We start from the raw sequence: 24,377 nt of genomic DNA, 5'->3' as shown, positions 1-24,377 counted from the left end.
GGGTGTCCCCTCCCAAGGTGCAGGACTTTACATTTTTCTTCACTGAATTGTAGCAGCCACTTTTTGATGCATTCCTGTAGCTTGGTGAGGTCTTCTTGTAGGAAATCCGCAGTCAAGGGCTTAACAGAATGAGAATCGCTTCTCTGGTGCTGGGATTCTGTGGGCAGCTGATCCAATGAGTGCAAATCTAGCTTCACGTTGAGTAATTAACACCTTAACTGTGGATTTCCAACCAGAAGACTTCACCAAGCTACAGGAATGGAACAAAAAGTGGCTTCTACAATTCAATGAAAAAAATGTAAAGTCCTGCACCTTGGGAGAGGATATCCAGCACACCAATGCCACATGGGAAACACTCCACTATCCACCACAGAGGCAGAGAAAGACCTAGGAGTATATGTTATCAGGCTACCAGTGAAGGCGAAATCCGTGCCAATTGCAGTGGACGGGTTAAGGAGTGTATAGGGCACTGCTTCCCCTCTGATGTGTTCTCACCTTAGGCTAGTGTGATAACCTGCTTTGGAGTCCCTGTGTTATAACCATGGTGTTGACGCATCACTCGGGAGGTCATGTGGTGATTTAAAGCGTGTATTCCTAAACGTATAATATTATGAATACAGTCAAAGATAAATGTTTTTTTTCTTAATGTCTGATGATTACGAGGATTTTGTGAAGTTATTTGATTTCCCTGTTTGATGTCAAGTTCTGTGGGTCATTATTTTTTTGTGTGTGATTTTCCCGAGTTTACAGTTTCGACTTTTGTCTTTGACTGTACGGAGGTGTCTCAAGTGCCGAGGAGGAAGCTTGGGACAGTATTTAAACTCCTATAATTGTTTGTATCATTGCCGTATAAAACTAAATTACAGTAAAATTCTTCCCTGAAATATATTGGTAATTTATTTGGTCAGTATTTCAATCATATTTATTCCTATCAGTGCGGTAATGAGCTTAAATTACCATAAAATTCATCCCTGAACTATATCTCATTTATTGGGTCGGAAATTCACTCCTAAATTCCTATTCTTGCAGTAATAAAAATAAGTAACAGCGAACATCTTCCCTAAAATATCTTGGCCTTGTACATAAGCAGATTTACCCATAAGCATCACATTCAAAAAGGGTCAAAAGAAAGCCTTGTATCATGTTGGTATTTCAATGCAAAAGTCGCCATAACAAACTCCATCTCCATCCAAAACTGACCTCTCATTTGGCCACTCTACTTCTTTTCCTAGGAGTAGTGCTAATGGGTGTTTTTTTTCATTTTATTAATTTTATACCCCCTTGAGCTGTTTCCTTTACTGTAAAAAAAGGAGAAATATTAATCACTGGGCCCAGACTTCACTTCCTCGGCATGTGTACAAGTAGTGGTCACCCTGGGCAGTGTTCTTCAAGCCTCCCTCCCTTCCTGAAGCCCTTTAAGCATTACCTTCACAACCCATTAGAAGCCTTTGTGTATAGAGCTGTGTGCCTTCCATGCCCTCAAACTCCTTCTTTCCCTTCTTTTCCTTCCTGAAGCCTTTTAAGCATTACCTTCACAACCCATTAAAAGCCTTAGTACATAGAGCTGTGTGCCTCCCATGCCCTCAAACTCCTTCTTTCCCTTCTTTTCCTTCCTGAAGCCCTTTAAGCATTACCTTCACAACCCATTAAAAGCCTTAGTACATAGAGCTGTGTGCCTCCCATGCCCTCTAACTCATTCTTTCCCTTTTCCTTCCTGTCTTTTATTGGGGGCTTTGTGGTGCAGTGGTTAGCACACTTGCCTCACAACCGAGAGAGCCCGGGTTCAATTCCTGGGCAGAGTGGAAAAATTTGGGCGGCTTTTCCGATACCCTATGCCCCTGTCCACCCAGCAGTGAATGGGTACCAGGTATTAATCGGGGGTTGTGTCCCGTCTCCTGGGATCTGTTCTCTTTTCCTATAATTCCTTCCCCTTCTGTCTCTCTCCGGCATATGACCACAGATGTTGCGCCCACTAAACAAATCTTTCCAACTTTCCCGACTCTTACTCTCCTTCCTTCCTTCGTATCCTTTCCTTCACCTCTACTATCTAAATTTCCATTCCTACCATTCCTTTTTCCCTATACTCTATCCTCTGTTATCTATCCCTGTTAACACCCAGTCACACATGCTCTTATTCCAAGGCTCTAGTTAACCCCATATAAGCCAGTGTTTACAAGCTAAGGGTCGTATTTTAAGACACCATCGCTTCTCACATCAACTATTTCTAAAGGTCAAAGAGGGGATCAATCTGGTTTTCATGAGTGTTTTTTAAGGTTCATGGCACAGAAGAAGGCTCAAACTACCACCAGGGTCATAAAACTACCCCTGGAAAGGCCTACAGCTCCTACGAAAGCCATGTCAAATATGTGAACTTGGGCGACGAAATGTTTTAAAATACGACCCTAAGAGACGTGACCTGTGCCTTGAAGAGCCCTGCCTGGTGTGTCTAGTGAGGGTGTCTGTAGCCTAGTAGATGGATGCACGTTAGCTTAACATTGCCCATTCATCGATGACTTACTATAACCCTTGCCCTTATTCTGCCTCCTCCTCCACCTCCTCCACCACCACCTCCACCACGCGCTGCCCCCTCAACGAATGCTGTCGCCGATTGCATGACTGCCCATTCGCTTGACGTATGTACACACACACACACACACACACACACACACACGCATACACACACACACACATACTTACACACACATACACACCTTCGTTTTTCTTCATTTTTCCCTTCCTTCCTTCCTTTTTTTCCTTCCTTCCTTTCCCCTTCCTTTCTTTTCCCTTCCCTTCCCTTCCCTCCTCCCTTCCTTCCTTCCTTCCTTTCTTTCCCCTTCCTTTCTTTTCCCTTCCCTTCCCTTCCTTCCTTCCTTCCTTTCTTTCCCCTTCCTTTCTTTTCCCTTCCTTTCTTTTCCCTTCCTTCCTTCCTTCCTTCCTTCCTTCCTTCCTTCCTTCCTTCCTTCCTTCCTTCCTTCCTTCCTTCCTTCCTTTCTTTCCCCCTCCTTTCTTTTCCCTTCCTTCCCTTCCCTTCCCTTCCTTTCCTTTCCTTCCTTCCTTCCTTCCTTTCTTTACCCTTCCCTTCCCCTTCCCCTCCCACTCCCTCCTTCCTCTCCCTCTCCCTCTCCTCTCTCCTCCTTCCCCCCTCTCTCTCTCTCACACACACACACACCCACACCCACACACCCACACACACACACACACACACACTCTGCCCATGGATGTGGCTCCACCCTTCAGTCCTCAAGCATATCCATAGCAAGGGGACCCAAGGTACACCACTAAGTCTCTCACGTTTTGCCTGACTCAAGGATTATTTTGATGACCTTTTGTTTTGCTTCTTTTGCTCTCCTCTTCCTGCAGCTTGTTTTTTTAGCGTTTAAATTGTAGCTTTTGTTTTATTTTTTTCTTTGTTGTTTTTGTTTTTGGTTTCTTCTTTGTATCCTGCTTGTTTTGTTCTTTCCTCTTATGTTTTTTTTTTTTGTATGTTGACTTATTTTGCTTCCTTTCCTCTCCTTCGTTTCTTCTTCCTGCATTTTTTTGAGTGTTTTTGAGTTAAGTTTTTGCCTGTCCCCTATTTTTGCTTCCTTATTTTAGCTTTCGCCGCTGCTATGACCTTCCCAAATTACTAAGACCTTCAATAACATCCAATCAACCTCCTCCTCCAGTGTTATAAGTACCCCAGAACCTCCTGATAGCCTATAGCCAACATCCTCTACCATTGCTTTAAATACCCCAGAATCTTCAATTAGTCTACATTATTTGCATTTTAAGGACTTTGAAAAATTACCTGGAAGTTTTTTTTATGAGTTAGAACTTTCCGAAGACTCGCCAAATCTTTCTTTTTTTGTATCATCTGAATTTTTTATACGAAGACGAAACCAAGTCAGTCTCTTATTACTGTTTATTTTTGCCATTAAGGTCTATGCAAAATACCTTAAGTTGTTTTTTAGTACATTTTCAAGTTTACAAAGACTCGCCAATTCCTCATTTTCACATCGTTGGAGTTTTCATACGAAGATGTTGATGTCCGCAAAATTAAGTCAATATTATTTTTGCCATTAAAACCTTTCCAAAATACCTTAAGTTGTTTCTTCAGTACATTTTCAAGTTTACAAAGACTCGCCAATCCTCAGATGTTGATGTCCGCAAAATTAAGTCAATATTATTTTTGCCATTAAAACCTTTCCAAAATACCTTAAGTTGTTTCTTCAGTACATTTTCAAGTTTACAAAGACTCGCCAATTCCTCATTTTCACATCGTTGGAGTTTTCATACGAAGATGTTGATGTCCGACGCTAAAGTTGTTCCCCCTTGGTCCCTTAAAACCCAAGATGGACGGACGTCAGAGTTGAATCAAAGTCCATTCATTTGTTGTTTTATAATTCTTCAATATTTGCACGGTTGTTGCTTCATCCACCCCACCTTCAAGCCCTTCCTTCCTTCCCCCTTTTTCCTTTTACCTCCCTGTCATTTCCCTTCCTTCATTCCTTCCTTCTTCCTTCCTCTCCATCCTATTTTCCCTTCCTTCCATCGTTCCTACTTTGTTTTCCTTCCTTCCTCCCTTCCTTCCTTCGTCCACGAGCTTTAAATGTGAAAAACTGCGCATGAGTGTTCCGTCACCTACAATTGTCACTTTCCTTCCTCTCTCTCTCTCCCTCCTGCCCCCAAACACACTGTAACTAACTAAACATAACTTAATCTGCAGCCTCTATCTGACATTTCCTTCCTTGCCATGTACCTTCCTTTTCCTCTCCCATACAGTGTAAAGAAAGCAAGACTCCCCTCCTATCACTGTCTACTTCCTTGTATCTGACCTTTGTATATCACCTTTTTTTTTCCTTCCTTTGTACCTTCCTTTTCCTCTTCTCACAGTGTAAACAGAGCAAAGAGTCCCCCGTCCTTCTAACTGAATCTCTCACATACACAACATTAAGCAAGAGTTTGTAAGGAGTCTTTCACTGCTTCTGACCTGACCTTTCCTTCCCTTCACTTCCTCACCACAGTTTAAACAGAGCAAGCATTCCCTCCTATGGCTGCTGTACCCCCCCAACCACACCTAACTTAACCCCATCAAACCAAATCAGACTTGAGTTTATAAGAATTTTTTCACCTCTTCTAACCTTTCTTTCCTTCCCTTTCCTCTTCTCACAATGCAAACAAAGCAAGCGTTCCCTCCTATGGCTACTGTACCCCCCACAAGACCTTACTTGACCTCACTAAACCAGGATACAGGCTTGATGGTCCTGCACTCAAGCTAACAAGATGCCCCCCTTAATGAGATTGTCAGGTCCTGCACTCAAGCTTACAAGATGCCCCCCTTAATAAGATAGTCGGTTCCTGCACTCAAGCTTACACGATGCCCCCCTTTATGAGTTTGTCGGGTTCTGATTCTAATGTGCGATGCTGAATTTTAAAGCTGAAACTATTGACTCCTGTTGGGTGGGTGGTGGGGGGGGATATGTGTGTGTGTGTGTGTGTGTGTGTGTATGTGTGTGTGTGTGTTAATTTGGGGCGCCAGGAGTCTTTGCTAACAGCCATAACTAACGCTCTTATTCCTCCTCCTCCTCCTCCTCCTCCTCCTCCATTTCTTTTTTTTCTCCATCTCTTTCCTCCTCCTCCTCCTCCGTCCCCTCTTTTCCTCCCTCCCTCCGTGCCTCCCTCCCCCCCTCCAACATCAACAACAACAACTACATCAACAACAACAACAACAACAACAACTAAAGGTTACTTTGAGGATTGGTGGCGTCCGAGGAAAGGTTGGTTGACTCTCTCTCTCTCTCTCTCTCACTCTCTCACTTTCTTTCGCACACTCACTCACTTGATATGATTTCTTGCCTCCCTTTTTTATTCTCTCTCTCTCTCTCTCTCTCTCTCTCTCTCTCTCTCTCTCTCTCTCTCTCTCTCTCTCTCTCTGCTGTCTCTGTCTCCCTCTCTCTTCCTTTCTCTCTCTCTCTTTCTCTCTACGTCTCCAATCTTCCTCCTCCTCCTCCTCCTTGCTCTTCCTCACCATCCTCCTCCTCCTCCTCCTCCTCTTCCTCTAACAACACTGAATTGCCAAAATGTCCTCACAATGCTATATTTGCAGCAAAGGAAGAATATATATAAAAAAATTCCCCCCTCCCACCAAAATTGCATCATAGCAGTGAGTGTAAATTTAAAATGACCCTCACCTTGATTTTTTTTCCCATCCTTCCTTCCTTCTTTTTGTGTGTAATATTTTTTCCTTTTTATGTATGTGTATTTATCTGTTTGTTGGTTTTGTTCCCTTCACTAACATGGCCCAGCGTTAGTGTTTAAGTTAATACATATAGAGAGAGATTCACATGAGGTTTTGATAAGAATGGTGTGTTGAGAGACTTACCATGTTGAGAAAAGCCTTAAAAAAATTCTTCAGTAATAATGGTATGTTGAGAGACTTACCATGTTGAGAAAAGCCTTAAAACTTTCTTCAGTAATAATGGTGTGTTGAGAGACTTACCATGTTGAGAAAAGCCTTAAAACTTCCTTCAATAATAATGGTGTGTTGAGAGACTTACCATGTTGAGAAAAGCCTTAAAACTTTCTTCAGTAATAATGGTGTGTTGAGAGACTTACCATGTTGAGAAAAGCCTTAAAACTTTCTTCAGTAATAATGGTGTGTTGAGAGACTTACCATGTTGAGAAAAGCCTTAAAACTTCCTTCAGTAATAATGTGAATGGACTTACTCTTAATTCTCTTTATAAATGGCAGTAATTAGTGTGTGTTCCCCTCATTCTTCCAATTTAACTCTAGCTACAGTAATTGGTATGGCCTGTATAAATGAATGGCCTAATCCTATTTACCCATTAAACAAAAGAAGATACCCTTTCACTCTTTCTGTAAATCATGATAACCTCTTCTTCTGTAGATCATCATTTCCTTATGAAATAAAAAATATCGTTCCTTGCTGCCTAGCCTGGGCCATGTCAGGTGTTGGGAAGGGTTGAAATGTACTGGTTTTCTGTCTGGCTAGCTTCTCCTGCCCTCCTGTGTTGGAAGTAAAGCCTCGTTTGGACTCCTGTGGCTGGCTGGGCGTAGATTGTTTACCAGGTTAAGGAATCATCACTATTCACTGCTCGAATCAGGAAAACACCAAGCTTTAATTAGAAGGATGTTCATAAATAATAATAATAATCATATAATAGTTTGCACCGACACCCACACCCACCCACACACACACACACACCCACCCACACACACACACACCCACACACACCAACCTGGCAGACTTAAGTTCAAGCTCCTCTAGGGCCAAGATTTTTCCGCTGCCAAGGAGTGGTTACTGTCCCCCTGGAGTGTGTGATGGTCCCGCCAGCGCCCGGAGACAGCTATAATGACCCTTTTTCAAATCGGGAGGGGACTTGCAGGCAATGACGAGTGGTGCCCATGGTCAGGCCCCACACACACACACACACACACACACACACACACACAGACACACACACAGACACACACACACACAGGAGTCCAAGAAAGGTTCCCTCCTCAGCTTGTTTGGAAATAGTTTCTTCTGATTTATTTGTAAAGACTAGTAATGTGTTTGTTTGTTTGTCTCCTTGATTGGCTGCCTCACTGATTGTTTTAAATGTGAATGAAGAAAACTTTTGGTCATTATGTTTTTTATTTCTGTTTATTTATTATTTCTTTGTAACTTCAAAATGTACTCTAGGTTTAAGGCTATGAAAAAAACTCCTTCTCAAATAGATATGTTAGGCTCTGTACTTTTTATATAGATTAAGAACATCACTAAAATCAATTCTTAAGACATTTTTCCTCTATATAATAATTGGAAAACACAAATATAAGCAACTGGGCAAGGAATGCATAACTTAACCAATGTTTTTATATATATATTTTTCAACCCATGTAATATTTTCTGATGCCATTCACTTAACAATGTCCCAAACTAATGAATACCTACCTAGCTCTCCTTAGCATAGCCTATAGTGGTCAGCATAGCAGCATAACCATACCCAGAAACAGCCTTGCTTGCAGCCGAGGGAATCTGTACCCATAGCAACCACAGAGATAAGGAGGCTTTGTAAATACTATACATACATAATAAGCTCATTTAGGATAGCATAAGTTAGTCTAGTAAATTATAGAGGCTACCAGTGATACCAGATTACAAGAAGCTTTAGCGAGAGAGAGAGAGAGAGAGAGAGAGAGTGATAGCAAGGGAAAAAAAATGAGTGAGGTTGTTGAATGTTGAACCCACTAATAACAATAATGACAGTGATAATGAGGCTTTGTAAATACTAAACATACATCATAACCTCAACTAGGATAGCATAAGTTAGTCTAGTAAATTATAGAGGCTACCATTGATGCCAGATTACAAGAAGCTTTAGCGAGAGAGAGAGGCAGCAGGGTAAAAAATGAGGTTGTTGAATGTGTTTACGGGAATTAGGACTTACTCACTGATTACCCCATCTTCTCCCTCTACACCCCAGCCCATGCCTTCGACTACTACGGTAAGTGCTAGTTTTCTTCTTCCCAGACCCCCTCCGTCACCCCCTCCTCCCTCCCCCACACTCACACCCGCGCTAAGCTTAGTTGTGTAAGCGGATAAGTGACGTTAGCTGTAGAGTCCCCACCAACTCTTTCTCTTTCTTCCTTTCTGTGTTGTTGTTCTCCTTTCTAAAATACGCATCACTTTTCACTCTCCCGCCCTCTCTTGTTCTGTTTCCTTCTTCATGCTAAAGTTAAATGTGTAAGTTGATAAGTTATGTTAGTTGTAGAGTCCCTGTTTTTCCCTTATCTCATTCTTCTTCTTCTTCTTCTTTTTCTCTGTGTTGTTGGTGTTCTTCTCTCTGAAATACACAAGTTTCCCTTTCCACTCTCTCGGTTTCTCTAGTTCTGTCTCCTTCTTCCTTCATGCTAAAGTTAAATGTGTAAGCAAATAGTTATGTTAGTTTTTCTTCTGTCTTCTTCTCTGTTGTTGTTGTTGTTCTCCCTTCTAAAATACACAATAGCTTCCCTTTCCACTCTCTCTCTCTCTCTAGTTCTGTCTCCTTCTTTCTTCCACGCTAAAGTTAAATGTGTAAGCAAATAGTTATGTTAGTTCTTCTTTTATCTTCTCTGTGTTGTCATCATTTTCCTTTCTAAAATACACAGTAATTTCCGTTTCTACTCTCTCGCTCTCTCTAGTTCTGTCTCCTTTTTCCCATAAGTTACGTTAGTTTTAGTGTTCTGTCTATTCCTCTGTCTCCTTCTTTTCTCTGTTGTCATCATTCTCCATCTCTCTGAAATACACACTAGTTTCCCCTCTCCTTCTTTCTCTAATTCTGTCTCCTTCTCCTCCTCGCTAAAGTTAAATGCATAAGCGAATATGTTTTGTCACTAGTCAGCTATAGGGTTCCCTCTTTCATCCTCTCTGAAACACACATTATACAGTACCTAGTTTAGTTTCCCCCGCTCAGCCTGTCTCTAATTCTGTTCCCTTTTTCCTCCATACACTCACACCCTTGCTAAGTTTAAACATGTAGGTGAATAAGCTCTTTCGTAAGTTAGTTTTAGTGCCCCCTCTACTGTAGTTTACCATTTTGTTGTATTTCTCCTCTTTTTATACCATACACACCTACCCTTGCGTACACTCACACCCTTGCTAAGTTTAAACATGTAGGTGAATAAGCTCTTTCGTAAGTTAGTTTTAGTGCCCCCTCTTCTGTAGTTTACCATTTTGTTGTATTTCTCCTCCTTTTATACCATACACACCTACCCTTGCGTACAGTCACACCCTTGCTAAGTTTTAATATGTAGGTGAATAAGCTCTTTCATAAGTTAGTTTTAGTGCCCCCTCTTCTGAAGTTATCATTTTGTTGTATTAGTCACACCCTTGCTAAGCTTTAATATGTAGGTGAATAAGCTCTTTCATAAGTTAGTTTTAGTGCCCCCTCTTCTGAAGTTATCATTTTGTTGTATTTCTCCTCTTTTTATACCATACACACCTACCCTTGCGTACAGTCACACCCTTGCTAAGTTTTAATATGTAGGTGGATAAGCTCTTTTGTAAGTTAGTTTTAGTTCCCCCTCTACTGTAGTTTACCATTTTGTTGTATTTCTCCTCTTCATACCATACACACCTACCCTTGCGTACAGTCACACCCTTGCTAAGTTTTAATATGTAGGTGAATAAGCTCTTTCGTAAGTTGATTTTAGTGCCCCCTCTTCTCTCCTCTTTTTATACCATACACACCTACCCTTACGTACACTCACACCCTTGCCAGACTTAAATACGTAAACAGATATTATAGGAAGTTATGTTAGCTTTCAGTTGTGTCTCCTTTCTCTATTCCGTTTTCTGTCCTCAACTCTCCCGCACTTAATCCTTTCCACCCAAACCCCACACACAAACCTTGGTCCATTTTCTTAAACGTGTTGGTCTCCCATTACGACTGTTTCCCAAGGCCACAGAGAAGGTTAACCCAGTTTTTATGGTTTCTTTTTTATCTGTTCAAGGTGCAGTTTAAAACTATCACTGCAACTTTTAAGAGATGCTTTTCAAACGGGAACTGAGGCACCGATGGGTTTAAAAATATGGACAATAACTTAACCTAACCTAACCTTTCCACACCATCTACACACACATTAGTTCAGTTAGCACTCAGTATCTCACCTCTCCTATTCTGCCCCTCAACACACACACACACCTAACCTAACCTAACTAACCTAATCTTTTCAACCCTTCTAGTACACACATAAGTTAGTTCTCAGTATCTCACCTCTCCTATTCTGCCCCTCAACACACACACACACACACCTAACCTAACTAACCTAATCTTTTCAACCCTTCTAGTACACACCTAAGTTAGCCCTCAGTATCTCATCTCCCTTATTCTGCCTCTTCTCAATGCTCCCTTTCAGTCAAGAATAATAGATAGAATAGATTATAGTTAGTTCTAGTTCTCCCTCTCCCTCTTCTTTCTTTTCTCCCTCTCTCTTTCTCTCTCCCTCTCTCTCTCTCTCTCTTTCTCTCTCCCTCTCTCTCCGTCATCATCAGCACAACTTCTACACAATTTTTTCTTTTTCTTTTTATTTCTTTAGTTTCTCTTTGAGTTCATGCTTTTTTTTTCTTTTTCTACTTAAAAATCTCTCTATGTGTTGTTTTGTGTATGTGTGTATGTACGTGTGTTTGTGTTTTTTTTTTTTCTTGTTTTCCTGTTTATTTCGCGTTTTTTGTTTGATTTATTATTATTATTTTTTTTTTTATGCTCGTGTGCTAGTGTAACATAATAGTAGCTTGCTATTGATCGCTGCTTCTACGATTATTATTATTATTATCTTTTTTTTTATCAATGTAGTGTCTCGTATTTCGACATCATTTTCATTTATTTATCCTTTATTTTATTTTAGTTTTTCTGGCTGTTGTCGTGTCGAGCGTAGCCGTAGACGTAATCGCTTTTTTTCCTTGATTTCCCCGCCCGCACCGTGTGAGAGCGAGCTTGGTGACCCCCCTCCCCCTGATTGCCGCATCCCCCAGGCCCAATTCGGTCTTTGGGCGTAGCGATATGACGTCACGTACACCCCCATAGCTAGATATACGTCTTGAATGGATTACAATTACCATCATTGTTACTGGTGCTTCCGTGCTGTGCCGAGAGCTTGGTGGCCCCCGATGCATACCTAGCAACTGTATTTTTTTATAGCGAGACTGGTTCATGGTGTTACGTATGGGGTAGACCCGTTGATAGTTGAGTTACCTATAGCGTGTGTGTGTGTATATGTGTGTGTTCCAAGCTCCTGTCATCCCTGCATCCTAGCCTGTCTGTCTGTCTGTCTACCTGTCTGTTGGTGTGTCTCCTGTCATCCCAGCATCCTAGCCTGTCTGTCTATCTGTCTTGGTATGTGTTGTCAAGGCATTCCAGCATTCTACCCTGTCTGTTTCTGTCTGTCTGTCTATGTATCTGTCTCTATGTCTGTCTGTCTGTCAGTGTGTGTTCTTAAGGCATTTCAGCATCTCTGTCCGTGTCTGTCTGTCTGTCTGTGGTTCCTATGCACTCACGACAAGACATTTTTCCAAGTCACAAGAAATCATATGACTGACGACATCTTATCTCTCAATATATTCTCATCTTATCTCTAGCTATCTCCTTGTCTCCCTCCTCCTCCTCCTCCTCCTCCTCCTCCTCCTTCTTCTCTTTCTTCATTTTTCAGCATCGGAGCATTTGAGAACATCCCTTCCTCCTTTTTTTATTTATTTATTTTATTTATTTACGTATTTTTATGTCCCTTGTGTGAGGCGTAACTTTAATATTTTCTCTCCCTGTATGTATTTCTCTCCGTCCCTCCGTGTTACCTCCATCCCTCCCTCCCTTCTTCTCTCCTTTCTTTTTCTCTCCATCGCTCCCTCATTCATCCCTTCTTCCCTCCCAATTCCTCCAAACTTCCCTCCATCCCTCCCTTATTCCTCCAAACTTTCCTCCGTTCCATTCCAGTTCCTCCCCTTGTTCCTTCCCATCCCCTCCCGTTCCCTCCCTTTTTCCCTTCCTCCCTCCCTCCATTCCTCCTCCGTTCCCTCCCTCCCTCCCTGCCTGGTCAGTCATCCCATGCAGTGTGTTGTTGTTGTAGTAGCAAGCAGCATATTAGATTTTTTTTTTTACTTAATTTAATAGCCTATGCCTGTATGTATGTATGTGTGTGTGGTTTTGTATGAGTATGTGTTATGAATTGGCTGTGCATAATGTTTGTATGTACTTCTTTGGTTATGTTGTTTTGGGCTTTCATTTGACTTGTTTACGTTTGTTTTGTTATGGTTCTGATTTGACTTTTAGAATTAGTATTAGAATGAATTTGAGTTATTTCCTTTGCTAATGAATGCACCTCTTCCTAACCTGCAAGTGAGATTATTATTATTATTATTATTATTATTATTATTATTATTATTATTATTATTATTATTATTGTTATTGTTCAGAGCATTTCCTGCCATCCCTTGTCTAAATTTGTGTCACCAATTATTATTATTATTTCTTTTATTTAATGAGGACTTAGTTAAACAACATCTTATTAATTATTTTCTTTCTTTCCCTTTTTTTCTTTCCTTAACACTTGCAAAAAAACCCATCTTATTAATTCTTTTTCTTTTCTTTCTTTCGCATCGCTAAATACATCTTGATTATTTTTCTTTCTTTTTCTTCCTTTTCCTTCACTGTCAAAAAACATCTTATTTCCCTTCCTTTATTTTCCTTCACATTTTCCTTACAGTCTTTCCCTTTTTCTCATCTTATCATTCACTTCCTTTCCTTACTTTTCCTTACTTTCCCTTCCTTACCTTTCCCTTTGCACAAGAGAATCAAACACCCTTTATTATGTACCTGAACCACCAACAACAAGATCAGATTCCACAGTGTACAGATGGAAGATTGAATACCACCCTTGATCCTCCTCCTCCTCCTCCTCCTGCTCATAGATGTAAAGAATGTTGAACTCTCTATATCCTCTCCTCTTTCTTCCGTCTCCTTACACACACACACACACACACACACACACACACACACACACACACACACACACACAAATACATACACACACATACATATGCACACTGACCCCATACGCACACAACACACATACACACCTTTCCCTGCATGTCTCGGCCTAACCCTAAAGTGATATGATTTACGAAGAAGTTGGTTTGCTTATAATCTATAGAGGTGCTAACTAGATGCATGAAGATATCCCCTTATTATGCTATTGTTAAAACTACTACTACTACTACTACTACTACTACTACTGGTGCTATTAAATTGTTTCTACTGGTATTACTGTTGTTACTATCCCTCCCTCTGACCCTCCCTCCCTCCCCTCTGGCCTAACTATTACTATTGCTACTACTATTACTATTATATTATTGGTCTCGGAAATAGTATATAGGAGCCAAAATTGCCCAAACTGTTACTACTACTACTACTACTACTACTACTACTACTGCTACTACTACTACTGCTACTACTACTACTGCTACTATTGCCACCACCATCACCATCACCACCACCACCAATACTATCACAACTGCGGACACACACACACACACACACACACACACACACACACACAGGGGGAGGGAGCGAGATGTGTTCGGTTGACTGGCCTTCCCTCTGTGTCGCCAGTCAGTCTGTCGGTCTATCGGTCTGTCTGTCGGTCTATGGATACAGAACCTTTGCTTCTTACGGACTCCACAATACCTCTGGGGTTAGACGTTGCAGCGGCGGCAGCGGCGACGGCATTATTATTATTATTATTATTAGCTCCAGGGTGTCAGCGATGTGTTAGCGATTCCTGCCGTAACTCCGCTTATGGCAAGAATTTATGCTGTTGCTGCTGCTGCCGTACGTGTGTGTATGTGTGTGTGTGTGTGTGCGTGTGAGAGTCGTCCAGCCGATCAGTTGGACGAGTTGCTGTGTTTTTGTTGGATTAATTTATTTCCTGCTTTAGATTTTAGGTCTAAATTTGTCTTTTTTCCTTTTTTTCCCCCCTCAACCCACCTCTTCTCCCTGCGGTTTGTAGGGGACGGAATCTTAGCTCAGATACGCACTAAATACCACACGATGCGTAAGTAAAGCGGACGGTTTGTCTGTCACTCTGTTCCTGTTCATAGCCATTACTTTTATGATTTAACAGCCATACACACACACACACACACACACACACACACACATATCTCTAGGCTGTGTTCAGTGGTTTATGCAGACTGTTCGTGGTATCATACACATCAGGGAACCACTTCTATGGGACTCTGAACTTAGGTGTGAAAATGAAACACAGGTGACCCACACTTCGGCGAATTCACAAACTTTCGGATATTACGTAGAAGAAAAAGATTATCCCAGCGGTGAATTTGTGGAGTCAGTCACGGCATTGGTAGTTTCCCGTGCAATATTCTGAACTTAGGTGAGGAAATGATATACAGGTGACCCACACTTCGGCGAATTCACAAACTTTCGGATATTACGTAGAAGAAAAAGTTTATCCCAGCGGTGAATTTGTGGAGTCAGTCACTGGAATGAAGTGCAGGTAACTCTGCAGATTCCCACACTACTAATCTTACGTTGAAATGGAAAGGTGTTGAGCTGTGAGACGGGGTTTAGTGCCTTCCAGGAGTTAGTTCTTATAGGAATGTTTGTGTCTGTGGTGTGTGGTGTCAGTAAGTCTCGGAAAACCAACACTGGTGGAAATAAAATAAATAAAATAATGGAAAGGTTAGGTTAGGTTAGGTTAGGTTAGGTTAGGTGGGGGATGGGGTTTAGTGCCTTCCGAGAGCTAGTTCTTATAGTAACATTTGTGTCTGTGGTGTGGTGTGTCAGTAACTCTTGGAAAACCAACACCGGCAGAAATAAAAATATATAACACAAATAATAGGTAAAAAAAAATATTATTCCCAGTACGTAAATCTATCCTCGGTATCAACATTGGCTGTAGTCTGGTAGGTTATAGCATACAGGAGCATTGCTAGCAGGCTTTTTTCTGCTTTTTATATATATTTTATCCTTTGAGCTGCTTCCTTTACGTATAAGAAACAAAAAGTATGTTGCGTAACCCCTGCCAATGTGTGAGGTCACCTGCATAACCTACCCAAAATCAAGCTTAATTTTCCAGCTTAATTTTGCTAGTCATTCAGTTTTATGCCTTAGCTTAGAGTGAAATTGTTTCCTGGTGTTTAAAGCTTAATTCTTTTATATAATTTTGCTAGCTGTTCAGTTTTACGCCTAAGCACAGAATGGAGTCATTCCCTGATGCGTAAAGCTTCATTTTTGAACTTTACTTTGCTAGCCATTCAGTTTTATGCCTAAGCTTGGAGTGGAGTCATTTCCTGATGGGTAAAGCTTGATTCTAGAACTTTATTTCGCTAGCCATTCAGTTTTACGCCTAAGCTTAAAGTGGAGTCGTTTCCTAATGCGTAAAGCTTGATTTTTCGACATAATTTTGCCAGCCATTCAGTTTTATGCATAAGCTCAGAGTGGAGTCGTTTCCAAATGCGTAAAGCTTGATTCTTGAACTATATTTTGCTAGCTATTCAATTTTATGCCTAAGCTCAGAGTGACGTAGTTTCCTGATGTGTAAGTCAATTGGAACAGTGCGTAAAGTCCCCCGAACACTCCCTATACGTTTACTTCCCCCACCGAAACCTCCTAGTGCTTTAGTTTGCTTGGTAATAACCCTTGTTTGAAGTAGAAGAAGGAAGGGCAGCATCTCCAGTAACGTATCTGTATGTACGCCATGAACAGTACGTATGAATATGTATACGTACGTAGCTTCCTGCCTGTCGAGGAATGTATATACGCGGCTGCTTACATAGGAGAGAGTAGAGTGTGCTTGCCCGACTCTACGCGATGCCCATGTTACGCTCTGTCCTGGTGAGTCGGTCAAAACAAACGCTCGACTTTCGGCAGTGACTTTGTTCCATCGCCGCTCAAAACCTTTCGTAATGGCAGTGTAGAGTCATTAGCTGTGGCGTTAGTCTCTGACATATGATAATAGACCAAGCAATAAAAAGGTAGAGTATTCTCCTCATTCTCCTCCTCCTTGTTCATCATCCTTATTTTCCCTTATAGAGTAGGATGAAAAAGGTAGAGTATTAATTGGAATGAAGTCTGTGGGCTCGTAGAGAAGGTGAGAAACAGTTAGAAGCTTACATTAGTTTCTGAGTCCATAGTAAGCAACATATCTTAGTCAGGGAACGCTTGGGTTAATAGCTACACCCAGGGCAGTAATTATCTCCGTCGCTGAAAGTATTACAAGTATTGGGCTCGCAAAGAATGTTGGGTACAGTTAGAAGCTTACATTGGTTTCTGAGTCCATTGTAAGCAACATGTCATAGTCAGGGAGAGCTTAGGTCAATAGCTACACCCAGGGCAGTAATTATCTCTGTCGCTGAAAGTATTACAAGTATTGGACTCGTAAAGAATGTTAGGTACAGTTAGAAGCTTACATAGGTTTCTGAGTCCATTGTAAGCAACATATCATAGTCAGGGAGAGCTTGGGTCAATAGCTACACCCAGGGCAGTAATTATCTCTCGCTGAAAGTATTACAAACAGTTAGAAGCTTACATTAGTTTCTGAGTCCGTAGTAAGCAACATATCATAGTCAGGGAGAGCTTGGGTTAATAGCTACACCCAGGGCAGTAATTATCTCCGTCGCTGAAAGTATTACAAGTATTGGACTCGTAAAGAATGTTGGGTACAGTTAGAAGCTTATATTGGTTTCTGAGTCCATAGTAAGCAACATATCATAGTCAGGGAACGCTTGGGTTAATAGCTACACCCAGGACAGTAATTTTCTCTCTAGAAGTATTGCAAGTATTTGGACTCGTAAAGAAGGGGAGATGCAGTTAGAAGCTTACATAGGTTTCTGAGTCTGTAATAAGTGACGTATTGTATTAAGGGAGAGCTTGAAAGTCTGCCGTTAGTGTAGGCTTGAGAAGGTACATAATGAAGCCACTGCCAAATTGTGAGTTGCGTTCGTCACTCACTGGAATGGACTTTACGTAACAGCGACAGTGCGTACGACGAGGCAACATACCCTACACACACGCACACACACACACACACACACACACACACACATTTAGTTTTATTCTTTTGTTAGCATTTGGGTTTTGTCTTTAGTCATAGCTTAATTATTTCATCCTTTTTTGTGCCTATATCATTGCATCAGTAAGTCCGGGAGTACAGTATGGAGTGCCTGGCTATCACTGTAGTGTTAACATGTATATTATTCCTTATTTTTCCCCCTCTGTGTCACTACTAAAGAGGTATTGGGAGAGCCTGAATGCCCTTGATAATGTCGCCTTGTAACACGGAAACTCACTCGGTAACATGATACAAGAGTTACCTTTCCTCTGCCAGGCTCAAGGTTCTGTATCCGCCATAGATTATTAACAGGAGGACATTTAGAAAGCTTTACGACAGCCCCTAGTTATGTTACGTCACCTCAAAACACCCTATTCCTTCTACCAGGCTCAAGTTCTTTTAGAAAGCTGCACAGCCTCTAATTGTTACGTCACCTATAAACACAAACTCGATAACTTAACACAACAGTCCCCCTATTCCCTATACCAGGCTCAAGCTTCTGTATCCGCCATAGATTATTAACAGGAGGACATTTAGAAAGCTTTACGACAGCCTCTAATTGTTACGTCACCAATAAACACAAACTCGATAACTTAACACAACAGTCCCCCTATTCATAGATTATTAACAGGAGGACATTTAGAAAGCTTTACGACAGCCCCTAGTTATGTTACGTCACCTCAAAACACAAGCTCGATAACTTAACACAACAGTCCCCCTATTCCCTCTACCAGGCTCAAGCTTCTGTATCCGCCATAGATTATTAACAGGAGGACATTTAGAAAGCTTTACGACAGCCCCTAGTTATGTTACGTCACCTCAAAACACAAGCTCGATAACTTAACACAGCAGTCCCCCTATTCTTTCTTCCAGGCTCAAGCTTCTGTATCCGCCATAGATTATTAACAGGAGGACATTTAGAAAGCTTTACGACAGCCTCTAATTGTTACGTCACCAATAAACACAAACTACATCTTTGGTAACATGGCAACGACACAACATCACAACCCTCACAATATGATTCTGTTAAGTTTTGTGTCTTGAGAAGATTACTGATAAACGTCACACACATTCTTGTCTCACTAACTTGGGTTTTCATTTGGTTAACACACCATGGCACCCTTTTCCTACCATATCCACTCTCAAAGCCCTATATCCTTCAATGAGAGTAATGCCTATGATCCCTATGTGATATTTTGCCTCCTAACCAAAATATATCCCCTTGGTAACATGACAGCCATTGGTCAAGGTTCTGTATCCGTTAATAAGACTGTTAATTACGACCCCTCTATTCATTCACTGGTAACACGATCCCCCTCTAAAAAGCTCTCTATCCTTCAGTAATTCTAATAAGTACAACCCTTATATTACATTCAGGTCATATATCCCTTCGTAATAACACTGCTCAAGGTTCCGTATCCTTTAATAAGACTAGTAATCCCGACCCTTATATTCATTTGTTGCCTTGTATTCATTCACTGGTAACACACTCTCCCTCTCAAAAGTTCTATTTCCTTCAATAATTCAAATAACTACAACCTTCATATAATATTCTGTTGATATATTCCCTCGGTAACACAACAGTTCAAGGTTCTGTATCCTAAGCAAGGTTAGCGCTAGCGGAAATGCCAAGGAAGGGAAGGGAGAGATATCATAGCCTATAGTTTGGGTGTTTAATTCTGTGGGTCCTTTCCTCCCCTCTGCTCTGCCACACAGTCCCAACACCTATTTGTCCTTCTCATATGTTGCCTATAGCTAACATATGTGATGAAGGGACGTGTGTTAAGGCTGTGTGGCAGAGCAGAGAGGAAGAAAGGACCCACGGAATTGAGCGCCCAGACGAACTATTTGAAATGGCTTGACGATAACAGTGCATAGTGGCCGCCTGTATCACGCCCACACACATAACAACAACAGGGTAAAACATGGTCTCCCGCCACTCCCCTCGCTGTGGTTGCATGACGCATGGGGACCACAGACTCGGACACACTCTCAGCCCTTTGCACGTAACTCTCATTCTCTCTCTTACTCCTGAAATGCCTCCTCTCTCTCTCCCTCTCCCTCTCTCGTAACACTTGTTGGCAGAGATATGTATAAATTAATGCACTGTGACTTGTATGTTTGTTTATGTATGCAGAGAATGTGTAGGGAAGAATGTGTATACTAATATATCTAACAGTGTATAGCAGAACTTAGCCTAGCCTCACTGTATTCAAAATTTTCATGTATTATAACTGACTAGGGATTAGCTCTCAATTTGTGTGTCTCATTTTTGTCACTATATAACTTGTTGACTCACTTGAAATTAACACTGAAGTACATACATTGGATCTAACACTTAATATCATCAATGCTGCTTCTACTAACTTTGAGAGAGGAAACCAAAAGAAAGTTATCAACATTTAACCTTCACTAACCTCACTAACCTCAGTAATTTGTCTCTTGAAAGTTTGAACATGTAATTATCTCACCTCAGTCTGGTCCTGTGTGCTGTGTGTCGCTGTGTGAGTGTGTTCCGCAGCTGCTACTAATATTAATAACAACACATTCGCAGCGGAGTGGACACTGACTTGATTTTTTTTTCTCCCTCCCTCCCACGCTCTGTCTCTCTCCCTCCTCGCCCCCTCCCGCCCCGCCCCGCCCTGACCCCTCCCCTGTTCCCCCATGCCCCGCCCCCCCCTCTGCTGCCTCTCTCACCCCCTCCAGACGAATATAACCTAAACCCAGCGCTAGAATGGGATGATGAGTTCACAGGTACGTCCAAATCTCGCGCTCTTTCTCGTTCTTCTTGATCTCTCTTTTAATTCTCCTCTCTCTCTTTCTCGCTCGCTCACTCTCCCTCTCTCCCTCTCTCTCTCTCTCAGTCTCCCTCGCACCTTTTTATAAGTGTCTGTCTGCTTATACGTACTAACTGTCGGCATCTGTGTTTGTTTACGTAATTTCCGCTTCCGCCACTACTACTACTACTACTACTACTACTACTACTACTACTGCTGCCGCTATTGCTACTGCCGCTGCTGCTAGTTAATTAAAATAAATGTTGTTGGTGTTGTTGTTGTTGCTTATAATATATATTTTTTTTAATGGCTTTAGTCTTTATTGTTTTTTTAGTAATTGTTTTGTTTATTTGTTTGTTTTAGTTGTTAATTTTTTTTATTATTATTTTTATTGACTGGTTATGTAAAGACTTTATGTATAATTGGTTCATGGGAAGGTTGTAATGGTGGTACTACTACTAATGATGATGATGATGGTGGTAATGATGTATGGAAAAAGGAAACTACAATAATGGGAACAAAAACAGTAACAATAATAATAAGGGTAATAATAATAATAATAATAATAATAATAATAATAATAACAACAATGACAGGTTATCATAAAGTCGAGTTTTGTCCGTCCCCCAAAAAAGTTATAAAAAAGGTCACTGGAAATAAAATAAAAGAAAGAGAAGAAAAAAAAAATAATGTCGATGTTAAAACGAACTAAAAAAAACATTGAAATTGAGAAAAAAAATATATAATTATGTGAAATGAAGAAAAAACTTCAATAAAATCCAAACAACTCAAAAAACGCCTCTGGAATAATAGAAAAAGCCGGAATAACAAAAAACAATAACAACAATAACCACAAGAAAATAAAAAAGACGTTCCAAAACTAAAAAATAAATAAATAAACAAAAAGAAAACGGAGAAACTAAACAAAAATTGAAGCGTTTTCCCGAGAGTTTTCGCAGCGAGCAGACAGACACAGGTTCAGGACCCGTCGTGTGTCTGTCTGTCTGTCCGTCTGCCATGCACGCGTTCACTGCCTGGCCCCAGCATGTGAGTGTGTGCATGAACGTATGCCGGAGAGTATGTGCGTCAGTTTGTACACGAGACCCCATTGTGTACTCACATCAAGGAAATAAATAAATGAAATAAAGGGTAAGCCTCAAGTCAGTCTCGTATAACATTCATCCTTTTAAGACTAGGCGAGGATGCTTGATTGAGGAATGAATTTGTCCCCCTTGAAAAACTTACCTTTCCTTTAGAGCAGTGGTTCCCCCCCTTTTCCAGTCACTTCTTCACCTGTGGACCCCCTACACTCATGACCATCCCAGGGGCCAAATTTGTGAGGTGGGCCATGAGTTTGACAGCCCTGGTACCGTTAGCTAATGTAGAGCACTTCTAGCATTTAACCCCTTGGCCACGGATTTCCTACCAGAAGACCTCACCAAGCTACAGGAATGGAACAAAAAGTGGCAGCTACAATTCAATGAAGAAATATGGAAAGTCCTACAGCTTGGGAGAGGATATCCAACACACCAATACCACATGGGAAACACTCCACTATCCACCACAGAGGCAGAGAAAGACCTGGGACTGTATGTTATCAGGCTACCAGTGAAGGGATATCCAGCACAACAATACCACATGGGAAACACTCCACTATCCACCACAGAGGCAGAGAAAGACCTGGGACTATATGTTATCAGGCTACTAGTGAAGGGATATCCAGCACAACAATACCACATGGGAAACACTCCACTATCCACCACAGAGGCAGAGAAAGACCTAGGACTATATGTTATCAGGCTACCAGTGAAGGGATATCCAGCACAACAATACCACATGGGAAACACTCCACTATCCACCACAGAGGCAGAGAAAGACCTGGGACTATATGTTATCAGGCTACCAGTGAAGGGATATCCAGCACAACAATACCACATGGGAAACACTCCACTATCCACCACAGAGGCAGAGAAAGACCTGGGACTATATGTTACCAGGCTACCAGTAAAGGCCAAATCCGTGCCAATCGCAGTGGACGGGTTAATCACTGAATGGGGAAGCGTGTACAAACATACTCACACACTCTTATTACGTAGTACTCCATTTAGTCGTTAAGGTCAGCTGGTTCACACAAGAGTGACCTTTTGTTATGCCTCGTAACCTCACCTGACCTAAGTGACCTTGACTAACCAGACTGACCTCGCTCGACCTCAGACATTTGACCCTCGTTGATGTCGTCGTGTCCTGTCCGTTAGTCTGTCGCCCATTGATGTTTCCTGTGTGTGTATGTGTGTGAGTGTGTGTGTGTGTGTGTGTATGACTGTTAGTGTGTATGTGTGTGTGTCTAATCTTGTACGTAATGATGGGTAGTCTTGTGTGTGTGTGTGTGTGTGTGTGTGTGTGTGTGTGTGTGTGTGTGTGTGTGTAAAGTCAAGTCTGTAGCTTTGTCTCCCCTCCTCCTCCTCCTCCTCCTCCTCCTCCTCCTAGCTTGGCCTCACTAACAAACTCGTAAACTCATGACGTAACATTCTATAACCTCCCGCCCTAACAGTCTATACTAAGAGCCTTACAGGGAGAGAGAATCAAAACCTAACACTACAGGGCTTGGGTATATAATTTTTCAGCCCTTACGCTTATAGAAACAGGAATGATGGGGTTAAATTCCTTTGCGTTCAGCTCTGACAAGGTAGAGTGTTTGTTTACCTTATACAGAGAGGGAATCAAAACCTAACACTACAGGGCTTGGGTATATAATTTTTCAGCCCTTACGCTTATAGAAACAGGAAATAATGGAGTTAAATTCCTTTGTGTTCAGCTCTGACAAGGTAGAGTGTTTGTTTACCTTATACAGAGAGGGAATCAAAACCTAACACAATACAGGGCTTGGGTATAGAGTTTTGCAGCCCTTACGCTTATAGAAACAGGAATATGGCTTTTACCTACTCTTGCATTGAGCTCTGAAACGACATCTCTGAGGGAAGTGTGTTGGTTTATCATAATTTAATGTATTCCTCATTCACATAGGAAAGGGAATCAATGAGTGGGGTTTTAGTTATCATTGAGATTTGCCTTAACTGGAGTCATGTCGTAATGAATGGATGTTGTAATTAAAAGGATTGAGTCACGATATCTTGGAACAGCTGATTTTATGGGTCAAGTCACATCAAGCTAAACGGACTTCTAACATGTCTTAAGTCGGCAACAAGCCTTATGGTATGACTGATATAATACACCTAGTCACAAGTCGGCAGTAAATAGGCTTGTAATCGACTATTCTAACATGTCATTAGTCGAAAACAAGCTTGATAATGTGATGGAATGAGTCTTATAAAATGCATCAGGTCACACGTCAACAATAAATGGGCTTGTAATTGCCTGTATATGTCTCGAGTCAGCCTTAGAAATTATGATGATGACTTTTATTATGCAGTGAGATGACTTTTATTATGCATTGAGGTACCGAAGGGAAAGTTTACATTGCGAGTTACAAGTGAAAGCAATATAGACCGCTGTAAACTAATGTCATAATGGCAGTCTAAGGGGGTCACCATTCTTTCGCGTTGTTGCTTTTAGATAACTCGACCAATCTTCCTTTCTGCAACATTACGTCATAGGAAGACTTCAATTAATCGCTAGCTAACTCGACCAGTCTTCCTTTCTGCAACATTACGTCATAGGAAGACTTCAATTAATCGCTAGCTAACTCGACCAATCTTCCTTTCTGCAACATTACGTCATAGGAAGACTTCAATTAATCGCTAGCTAACTCGACCAGTCTTCCCCTTGCAAACACCACATAGCGAGGCTTTAATCAATGACTAATGTATTGATGCCTTTAGCTAAGTGAACCAATATTTTCCCTTGTAATTATGGCATAGCAGGTCTTCAATCAATCACTATTGTATTATACGTGATTGGATACCTTTAGCTAACTTGACCAATCTTCCTTTTGGTAATTATGGCTTTCGTAATTAGCAAAACTTCAATCAGTCATCAATATCTCGTAAAGG

General features: G+C 41.3%; 1 protein-coding gene and 4 long non-coding RNA genes across 6 annotated transcripts in view; 3 read left to right on the top strand and 2 right to left on the bottom strand.

Moving 5' to 3' along the window:
* LOC126980582 (cytoplasmic dynein 1 intermediate chain-like) overlaps nucleotides 1–24,377 on the top strand; it is a 49,599-nt gene that overhangs the window by 11,918 nt on the left and 13,304 nt on the right. The window contains exons 6-9 of the mRNA XM_050830661.1: nucleotides 5,724–5,756; nucleotides 8,473–8,493; nucleotides 14,528–14,572; nucleotides 20,297–20,344. Coding sequence (XP_050686618.1) covers nucleotides 5,724–5,756; nucleotides 8,473–8,493; nucleotides 14,528–14,572; nucleotides 20,297–20,344 — 147 coding nt within the window. The remainder of the gene's footprint in view (nucleotides 1–5,723; nucleotides 5,757–8,472; nucleotides 8,494–14,527; nucleotides 14,573–20,296; nucleotides 20,345–24,377) is intronic.
* LOC126980586 (uncharacterized) lies at nucleotides 3,511–4,341 on the bottom strand. The gene is made up of 2 exons (XR_007733389.1): nucleotides 4,195–4,341; nucleotides 3,511–4,078 (listed from the first exon to the last, which is right to left on the bottom strand). It is a non-coding gene; the product is annotated as an uncharacterized LOC126980586 (long non-coding RNA).
* LOC126980585 (uncharacterized) lies at nucleotides 9,090–14,521 on the bottom strand. The gene is made up of 2 exons (XR_007733388.1): nucleotides 9,970–14,521; nucleotides 9,090–9,599 (listed from the first exon to the last, which is right to left on the bottom strand). It is a non-coding gene; the product is annotated as an uncharacterized LOC126980585 (long non-coding RNA).
* LOC126980584 (uncharacterized) lies at nucleotides 9,594–10,776 on the top strand. Its single transcript, XR_007733387.1, has 2 exons — nucleotides 9,594–9,781; nucleotides 9,879–10,776. It is a non-coding gene; the product is annotated as an uncharacterized LOC126980584 (long non-coding RNA).
* On the top strand, nucleotides 15,234–20,290 carry LOC126980583 (uncharacterized). 2 transcript variants are annotated; one of them, XR_007733386.1, is made up of 3 exons: nucleotides 15,234–16,705; nucleotides 16,854–17,873; nucleotides 18,332–20,290. It is a non-coding gene; the product is annotated as an uncharacterized LOC126980583 (long non-coding RNA). The 2 variants fall into 2 exon arrangements; XR_007733385.1 differs by lacking the exon at nucleotides 18,332–20,290 and adding an exon at nucleotides 18,087–18,212 and having other exon boundaries at nucleotides 16,557–16,705.

This window comes from Eriocheir sinensis, chromosome 44 (assembly GCF_024679095.1).
Source record: "Eriocheir sinensis breed Jianghai 21 chromosome 44, ASM2467909v1, whole genome shotgun sequence".
NCBI lineage: Eukaryota > Metazoa > Arthropoda > Malacostraca > Decapoda > Varunidae > Eriocheir > Eriocheir sinensis.
This window is presented reverse-complemented; position numbering and strand designations above follow the sequence as displayed.